At 39.0% G+C, this 10,087-nt stretch overlaps 1 protein-coding gene across 2 annotated transcripts in view; it reads left to right on the top strand.

The window, feature by feature from the left end:
* CMC2 (C-X9-C motif containing 2) overlaps positions 1-9,144 on the top strand; it is a 17,523-nt gene extending 8,379 nt beyond the window's left edge. For both annotated transcript variants that reach the window (XM_019635223.1, XM_019635222.1), the window contains 2 exons: positions 3,362-3,433; positions 8,759-9,144. In XM_019635223.1, the coding sequence (XP_019490768.1) occupies positions 3,362-3,433; positions 8,759-8,845 (159 nt within the window). In that variant the 3' untranslated portion in view covers positions 8,846-9,144. The remainder of the gene's footprint in view (positions 1-3,361; positions 3,434-8,758) is intronic.
* Positions 9,145-10,087: the final 943 nt, after the last annotated feature.

Raw genomic sequence — 10,087 nt, 5'->3', positions numbered from 1 at the left:
ATGCTGTCGCCGGCAACTCACAGCAGCCCAGCTCCAGGTTGAGCTGTTGTTCAGCATCTTAGCTGTAGAGGGCAGTGTCACTGGCCCTCATATGTGGAATCCAAACCGGGGCCCTCTGGCGTTCCAAGCCAGTGCTTAACCAATGCGCCACTCGGCCGGCCCCTTTTTCATTTTCTTAAGGATGTGTTTCAGAGAGCAATTTGTAAATTTGATGAAGTCCAGTTTACCAGTTTTTATTTATTTTTTTGTTTGTGTTTTTTGTTTTTAAGGATCTTTGTATTCCTGGTCACAAAGATTTTCTCCTAGTTTTTCTTCTGGAAGTTTTATAGTTTCAGCTTTTACATTTAGGTCTGTGATTCATTTCAAGTTAATTTTTGTGTATGGTGTGAGGTATGCAAGGTTTCTTTCTCTCCCAGTGGATACCCAGTTATTCCAACATCGTATGTTGAGACATCCTTTCCCCACTGAATTACTTTGGTGCCTTTATCAAAAATCAGTTGACCATATGTGAGTGGGTCTATCTAGGCTCTCTGGTCTGTCCCACTGATTTATATATATGTGTATTCTTAACACCAGTTAATTCCAAAGTTATCTTACTGGAGCCAACTGGTCCCCTGACTGTTTTGTCCTTTGTCCTAATTTACTTTCCACACTGCATCTAGAATGATCTCTTAAACATAAGTTTAATCATTGTTCCCCTTTAATAGCTCCCTTTGCCTATAGAATAAAATCTACATTTCTTACTTTGCATTGTAAGATCTTCATGAAACTGGCCCCTGTTTATCTCTTGGGCTTCACCCGTGTCCTGTACCTTCCTCCTCCCCCTCATTCTTATGTCTCTTTTCTGCAGTAGTCCTGGACCATGTTTCTCTCTTCTAAGTCTTTGTACTTGCTTTTTCTTTTGCTTACCTTAAAGTCTTCCTTACTATCTCCACTTCCCATTTGCTAGACCATTTATCGTCCTCTAGGTTTTATTCAGCTTAACTTGTCATTTCCTCTTCCTTTTCTTTCCTGGCTTAGATTTTCTTGGTATAGTCACTCTGTACTCCAGTAACACCATACATAATACATTTCCTACTTTATGAAAGTCGTTCTCACACTTTTTGGTCTCAGGACTCCTGTGCACTCTTAAAAATTATTGAGGGCTGCAGAGAACTTTATGTGGGCTACATCTACCAATATTTACTGAATTTAGAAATCAAAACACATTAGAAAATATTAATTTATTTAAAAATTATAATAAACTTATTATATGTTAACATAGTTATTTTTCATAAAAAAGTCCTTAGTTTCCGAAACAAACAAAAGAGTGAAAAGAGTGACATTACTTTTGCATTTTTACAATCCTCTTTAATCTATTTAATTTAATAGAACACAGCTGGATTCTCATAGTTGCCTCTACATTCAATCTGTGGTGACATTACACTTCATGTGGCCTTTGGAAAATTCCATTGTATGCTTGTGAGAGCATGAAAGTGAACAAAACAGATTTTTGATTATTGGGAAAATAGTTTTTGTCGTATGCGTCCCCTGGAAAGGTCTTGGGAACTCCTGAATGTCCCTGGACTGCACTTTGAGAACCATTGCTTCATAGTGGTCACTTCATTATTTGTCTCTTCCCTCTGACTATGTGCTTTGAGAGTGGAGTCCAGGTCCATCTTGCCTACTGCTGTATCCTAGTGCCTGGGACATTGTCTTCCAGACATCGATTGATTGATTCACTTATGCAATCACTTGCTTAGCCAGTTGGGTTCTTTGGAAATAAACATCAGGCACTAGAGGTGTATGCTGTGTGTGTTCAAGAGAATTGCAGTGCATGAGCATTCATTTTCTCATGCAGTGCATGACCAGTTCCACTGGTGCCTTTTGGGTTTTTCACTAATGTCACAAGAGTATAATTCTTATTTGGGCTCAATGTTGAGGTAAAAGCAAAAATGTAAATTAGTGTTTGTCTTGGATTTTTAAAAATAAGGTGTATGTATATGGGATGTTATGAATAAATATAAACAAAACTATGAAATATTGCCTTGCATTCTAAAAGTCTAATCGTTTGTTATTTCTACCTGACCAAAAAGATGGTGTGAAACTGCACTGTTCCTCCTTTTTCTCTATGCTTTTTTTTTTTTTTTAGCTGAGCCATCCTGCCACCTGTTGGCAGCTCAGTGGCTGCTCAGCTTGGGCCAGGACTCAAACTGCCGTTGCTCAGAGCTCAAACTCTTGAGCGAGCTCTTAACCAACTGAGCCACTCGGCCGGCTAACCCTTGTTCCTCCTTTTTATTTGTTGTCAAGGAAGTAGTTTAGGAAAAATACACAGGAAATATTTATTCTGAAAAGGTCATTAGATAACCAGTAGGAGATTCTTAAGCGCTTGCCAGAAAAAATGACCATTTGTCCATTGTGGACAAGAAAAACACATTTAAACTGGTGTGAATCAGGAGAAAAAGAAGTAGCATGAGGCATAGCTTACTAATTATGTGTTGTCTGGTTTCCATGAAAGCCTTAATTAGAAAGAAAAGGAAAAAGATGTGCTTATTATTGTAGCTACAAGTTCAGCATTTACGGCATGATCATTATAGGCGATCACTATCCTCGCCAACCCACCCTCAATAATTGTGACATGCAAACACATTAGTGAGGCCCTGCTAAAATTCAGGTTCTTGACGTCACTCTTCATCTTAATCTGCTTCAGAGCAGTCATACTTTTTGATGTGATAATAGTCATAGGACTTGAAACCATAGGAGGTTTTTATTTTTGCTTTTCAGACAAGCAGACTGGACTTCAAACATAGATTTCCTTATATTGTGACTTACTGACTTATTTATATGGCCCATCTAGGCCATCTAATAGTGTTACATGTTTCTGATGACATTTTAAATGGAGGCACATGAGAAAATGGTTTTGGCACCAAGCATACATTAAGTAGCTCTTCTTTGGGACAGTGCTTGCTTGTGAAGGAGGTTACTCGTGTTAATATGGCCCCACTGCACTTTGACTTGACTCCCTGTCATAGAGGATGGATTGCGCTGTGATTTTAACATGTCCTTAAAGAAAAAGGTATTAGGAAATAAAATTGTTTACACTTCGTCATTGTGAGGACTTGGCAGGTTAATAGCCTTCCCATTTATCAAGGAAAAGCCTTTTTAGTTTTTATTTCTACCTATAGATCATTAATCCCTCCTTTGTAGCAAGGCCAGGGTAAGCCTGTTTATTCGTATATTTTATACTTGTGGTTTAACTATTTGCTTATTAACAGGGTGACACATTAAACCTATTTCTGTAGGAATAAGTATATAAATTCTATGTACCAGAAACCATAGCATTTTATGGGATGAAATATTTTGCCCCTTTTCTTCCTTTTAGCACAGCATTCTGAAATTTTTTGGTCATTGCAATCATCTTGATCGGGAGATGAGAAAATGCTTGAAGAATGAGGTAAGAAAAGTGTTAGACTATGGAAATGGTTGAACAATGGAACAGAACATTTTGGACAGTATTATATTTTTCGGCCATTATTAAAATGTCCCACAAATTTTAGTATAACAGGGAAATATTGATTTTATATATATGTCCCCCCCCAAAAAAAAAACCCAGGAGAAAAATTAAAGCCTCTTCTGGGGACAGTTTTAGAGTATCACTGTTTTTTGCAAGCACACAAATGAAAACAACTTTCTTATCATTATCACTGTAATTCCTTTGGATGAATTTTAAGGTTTGGGAAATTGAATTCCTGTTGCGCAGAAACACATGTCAATCAGTTATTAGCTATACCAGGTAACTAACTTTCTGGGCCTCAATTTTCTTACGTAACACGAGGATGCTAGACTTAGGGACTTTGCAGCTTTAAAATTTTGAATTTCTTTTTAATTATGGTATGTATAAGCCTTAGTTTGACTTCTTTGGAAAGACTCATTTCCTGAACCCAGTTTTAGGATAAGACTTAGCCAGAGTACCTAAATTCATTGTCTTTTTACAGGTACTGCTGACCAAGCAGGGTGCATTTTGAAAATTTTTTTAAAAAGATTTTTATTGGGGAAATAGGGGATGGGAACAGCACTGGGGAATTGGGGGAAGGGGAACAGACAAGTTGCTGTCCTTTTGTTCTTCAATCTAGTTGTGGAGGACGTTGCTTCACTGGCCCATGTTGGTATCATCATTGTGCTCTTCCTGGGCAAGGCAGATGAGTTGCTGGCTTCTGGACGGCTGCTCACGCTGGCTGCTCGCTACACACGGTAGCCCATGGCAACCCACTGCAAGCAGGAGCTGCAGCCTATGCCGTCGCTGGCGACTCCCGGCAGCCCAGCTCCAGGTTGAGCTGTTGTTCACCATCTTAGCTGTAGAGAGCAGTGTCACTGGCCCTCGTATGTGGGATCTGAAACGGGGCCCTCTGGTGTCCCAAGCCAGCTCTTAGCCAATGTGCCAATGTGCAATTGGCCGGACCCAGGGTGCATTTTAAATCTTTGAAAAGAAATTTAATTCCGTTTCTGTTTTTTACATCAGGTATTTTATGTCCAGAACCTTTGAAAATCTATAACTACTAAAAATCTGTCCAATTTTCTTTCATTTTCTGTGTTTTTGAGCTTTCCCCCCCATTAGTCTCATATTGAAAGGTATTAGAAATAATATTTGAAGCTGTCCAGCATCTATCTTTCTTCATTTTGTATATTTTCCACTTTGGGCTTCTTTTTTCTTTCTAGAATCCCTTTCCAAAGTGTCTTTACTGTTTAAAGAACTTGCTAGCATTCTGACTTAAGCGTGGTAATTTTCTTTGTGTGCACAAATGTGTACATGTATAAGTGTTTAAAACTGATTTTTGTAAAGAGTTTTTTCCTTCATATGCAAAGGATGGTTTAGATGGAAACTAAGCCTTGGGCTGTGTTCCTTTTTTAAATAAGATATGGAAACATAGTGCCCATACTATTCAGTATAGCTGTTTATTTCGCACATGCTTTCAGTTGTGTAAGATAGCTTTTCCCCCCCTAAGTTTAGATGTTTTTCACCTTACAATTCAGTGATTTTGCTGTTGGTTAGGTGATTAGATCTTCATATGAAATTTTCTTCTCAGATAGTCCTGAGCTGTTAGTGATTATTTGGTAAAATGTTGTAGATACTGTTATTTTGTCTGAGTTTGTTTTCATATAAATTTCAGATTTTCTCCTTAACTTTATTTTCTAAGTCAAGTAATGTTGCTTCATTACTTGATTTATAGACATTTTTCTGTCCTTTCATCCTTTAGGCCTCTGCATCTCTGCTCATTTGTTTCCTGTCTGCTTTTAATGCTACCATTTATTGCTTCTAATGCCCTCTTCCTACCATTTCCTTGCTGTGTCATTTGAGTTTTTCATTTTTTGAAGCTTTTAACTAGAAAAAGGATCTGGCCAGTTGTGTTGAGCCTTTCTTTGCTGTTGTGTCGCTGCTTTTGTTCATTTTATTAAAATAATCACTGATACTACTTTTGTAGCATCTTCTTTTGTCTTTCTTAGTTGTTTTGTTCTATTTAGTTTTTGGTTCATGGACCTTCCATTCTATCTGTGTTGTTTAATGGAGTTTTGTGAACAATATCATATTCATCCTTTTTCTTTTCTTCTTTTATTCAGGGGTCATGTTGATGTCCTTTGGAGATACCTTAACATATTTTAATATAGACTATATTTTAATTGGTTCTATGATTTATTGGCCTGCTACAAAGTATTATCTTCTGAAGACTTACCCTTAAGAATCTTCTCCCAACCCGATTGCTGGAGGCAACGTGATTAAAGATATGAGGTCTGACAATTAAGTTCGCGAACTTGCCACCGTGTGCTTACATTGGCAGCACTGTACAAACAGCTCTGTAAGGTTTCATGACTTTGGTATATCAGCGTCTCACAGCTGTGTTCCTGTTGATGTGTGGCGGTGTCTTGCTGAGTGGCGTTCATTTTTTTTATTGTTGCCTGTTTTTGTGTGCCCTCGCGAGAATGTCTGAGCTTGAATTAGAGCAACGAACCAACATTAAATTTCTTGTTAAACTTGGCAAGAGTGGAAGTGAAATCAGGGACATGTTAGTCCAAGTTTATGGGGATAATGCCATGAAGAAAACGGCAAGATACAAATGGATTAAACGTTTTTCTGAGGGGAGAGAACATGTCACTGATGAAGAGAGGTCAGGGCGGCCAGTAACGAGCAGAACTGACGAAAACATTGCAGAAATTCATCGAATTGTGTGTCAAAATCGTCGGCTGACTTTGAGAAGTATAGCAGACCAAGTGAACATCGATAGAGAAACAGTTAGGAAAATCTTAACAGAAAATCTTGGCATGAGAAAGGTGTGTGCAGAAATGGTCCCGAAGGAGCTCACCGATGAACAAAAGCAAAGGAGAGGCGAAGTTTGCCAGGACCTTTTGGAGAGGCAAGATGATGTTTTGGGCCGTGTTATCACTGGTGATGAAACATGGGTGTACCAATATGACCCTGAAACAAAGCGTCAAAGTGCACAATGGAAGTCAGCCAATTCTCCACGACCAAAAAAGTTCCATCAGTCCAAATCAAGAGTCAAAATGATGTTGCTAACCTTTTTTGATATCAGAGGGATTATTCATTATGAATTTGTACCAACTGGACAAACAGTTAACCAAGTTTACTATTTGGAAGTGCTGAAAAGGCTGCGTGAACAAGTCAGACGAAAACGACCTGAACTTTTCACCAACAATTCATGGCTCTTGTATCACGACAATGCACCAGCTCACATGGCACTGTCTGTGAGGGAGTTTTTAGCCAGTAAACAAATAACTGTATTGGAGCACCCTCCCTACTCACCTGATCTGGCCCCCAGCGACTTCTTTCTCTACCCAAAGATAAAGGAAATATTGAAAGGAAGACATTTTGATGATATTCAGGACATCAAGGATAATATGACGACAGCTCTTATGGCCATTCCAGAAAAAGAGTTCCAAAATTGCTTTGAAGAGTGGACTAGGCGCTGGTGTCAGTGCATAGCTTCCCAAGGGGAGTACTTCGGAGGTGACCATAGCGATATTCAGCAAGGAGGTATGTAGCACTTTTTCTAGGATGAGTTCGCGAACTTAATTGTCAGATATCAAACTGTAGATATCAAATATTTTTCTTAGAGTAGGTATCTCTCTCTCTCTCTCTCTCTCTCTCTCTCTCTCTCTCTCTCTCTCTCTCTGTGTTCTAGAATAGCCACTCTTTTTTCCTTAACTTTTAGAGCAATGAAACGTCCTTTTCCCCTAACAAACTCAAGTGGAAAATTAATGTATGACAGATAAAAGGAATGATTTTGGCTAACGGGAGACCTGGTGCTTCATATGTAATTTTGAAGTGGCTCTTTGATGAGGAAGGAAAAAAAAAAGATTTGAAAGCTACCACTCCAGAAGATATGTTAGAACTCTTCAATCAAAACCTTAGGCTCAGAAAACTTATTAAAGATTATCTAACCCGACTCCTTATATTTGAGGTTACTGGACCAGAAGATGAAGTAACTCAAAGTAAGGAGTGTCAACACCATTGTCTCAGGCCAGGGGAGGGGATCTGGTTAAGTCCCTGATTAGCTTTCTATTACTCATCTTTTGTTTCTGTGGCCTCTTGCCACATCTCTGTCTCCTAAAAATTTTGATGTCCAATTGTTCACTCAGTTTTTTCAACTTGGATTTACTTTTACTTTTTTCCCCCTCTTCCTAGAGACCCTTTATTCACCTTCAAAATATAGCTTTACTGGTATATGTATTATAAGCTTGTAAATATATACATATGAGAACACTTATATTCAAGTTTTTCTGCTTTAAACAAGTGCTTTTTCTAAGTGCCAAGCTTTATATTTCCTGTTATTTATAATATTGGCTAGATCAGAATACTAGGCTGAAAACCTCCAAGGTGAAACTGTGTTTAGAGCCAACTGATTACAGAAACATAGGATTTGGGGAGAATCAGGTTCAGTGACTATTCATGATGAAAATACCCTGGGAAATTCCGGTGACTGTAAGTTTCTATATGAACCAGTAGGATAATATGGTTGCTGAGAGCCAGTTACTCTTTTGATAATATTTATAGAAATGTAATGTGTCCAGGTATTAAGAACTAGTAGGCTCATTGTAGTCCACATCTGTCAGACTATGTCTGGAGCACTATATTTAATTCTGGTGATATTTTTTACAAGTGGCATTGATATTAAAGTACTTTATAAAAGGTACTTTATAGATAAGATGTTAGAAGGCAGAAACCATGTTGTAGAAACCAGCAATGTTCAGAGTGAGAAAGAGGCAGGGAGTAAGTTACTGTAATCAGATGTTTGGAAGATTCTAGCAGGCAAGAAGAAATAGAGAGCAGCGGGCGAATTTACTGGGAAATACTATTGGTTCAACACAAAAAACTCTGGAACGATTACTGCAACGATAACTAAATAGGCTACCTCTCAAGGTAGTGAACTCCTCATAACTAGAGTGTTCAAGCAGATGATCTGATAGAGTGTGAGCTGGAGAACAGGGACAAAAGTCACCCATCTTAAATATTTACTAATTTCATATTTTGGAAGGAAATTCAGTAAAGACGAGAGCATTTACTAGAATGTAGGCGCTGTACTATATTGAATGAAATTGTACTAGGTAGCGTCTAAGGTTAGTGTTTCCAATATCAGGTCCAGTGAAGTAAAAGACAAAGAAGAATTTGTCAGCAAAAAATTGTTTTTTATTTTGTAGATATTTAAAAATACTTAACTGATATAAATGGTGACATAACCTGCTGTTTTCCCCTCCTTTTATTTTCCAGTACATGGAAAAGAGGACCAAGAGCAGGGAGTATGGCAACACGATGCGCAAGAGACTTTTTAATCCTCCAGAGGACTCTGAAAAGTGAATTACGTTTTCCCTGGATGCACTGGCTAAGAGAAGACCTAAAGATTCTTGGAAGAGAACCTACAGAACCCTATTCCGTTTGGCCTCTAGAGTCCTGTGAGTGGCAAGTGAGCCAGGAGAAATGGCGCTGTGGAGAAATACAAAACCCCTGGATTCTGAATGTTTGTTGGGCAGAGCCTTCAAATACTCTGACTCCTTTACCAACACACCTGACTCCTAACAGATTTCTTCCCTTTGCCTGCAGCCAGTTAACCTTCGCGTAACATATCTCCCTCAATAAAATAATTGACTTTAATCATATTTTCTCCATTCTCTTAGACTCTCCTGGAATTAGGGCCAAATGGTCCCATTAGACTTTTCTTTCTGACAACATGGCAGTTTTGGAGCTTACACATTGAAGACACAGCTAGGGCAAAAAGAGTTTGAGGACGTCCCTGCTGTGTTAACTATGTAAAAACAACTTGATTGTTTTCACAGAGCTATTTTCTAAAAGGTTAAGTGTTTTACATTGATAAAACTCACATCGGGTTAGGATTTAAACCCTGACAGACTTTGTTGCCTATTTGGTTGGATGTGCCCACCACCCTGGGTGCCAGTTAACTACTGGGCATTCACCGGAGGCCAGCCTGCGTCCTCTCTGCTGGGTACAGGACTCTTCGTCCCAGACTCATTTCTAGCAGTGTTCTTTCTGCCAGGTGTTTTTGAGACTGGTGAGAGTCTGGAAGGCAGCACCTTCCAGCCGCGTGACATGAGGGGCTTGATCTTGGCAGATCAGGTGTCAACAGACTGTGAGCTGTGAGCTCCTTCTAGTGAATTCTGTGTATATGCGTATGGTCAGCATGAGGTCTTCTTGGGGTCATTGTTTACTGAGTGACTTCCTCATCACCAGAGATGTTCAGTAGGCTAGACATTCACTTAGCGCGGTGGTTACACAGGATAGCAGACATTTGATGAAGGGTTGGAGGAAAAAGCAGAATTAATTCTGAGGTCCCTTTCAAGACTGAGATATGTGAATATTTATTCAGCCCCCCACCATCCACCCCAATATCAGGCAGTACAGGTACAGAAAAGAGACGTTTTGTCTTTAGAAGCTTGTACTAAACTGACAAGTTGACTATTACTGTAGTGTAGTAAGTGCCATGATTAGGTAGGTGTCATAGAAAATGTAGAAGGGGCATCCATGCCTAGCTTTGAAGAAGAAGGAGCCATTCTAAGAAAGCTACTTAGCAAAGGTGACCTTTGA

This window comes from Hipposideros armiger, unplaced genomic scaffold (assembly GCF_001890085.2).
Source record: "Hipposideros armiger isolate ML-2016 unplaced genomic scaffold, ASM189008v1 scaffold_19, whole genome shotgun sequence".
Taxonomy (NCBI): domain Eukaryota; kingdom Metazoa; phylum Chordata; class Mammalia; order Chiroptera; family Hipposideridae; genus Hipposideros; species Hipposideros armiger.
The sequence above is the reverse complement of the archived record's forward strand: the minus strand, read 5'-3'. Positions and strand labels throughout refer to the sequence as shown.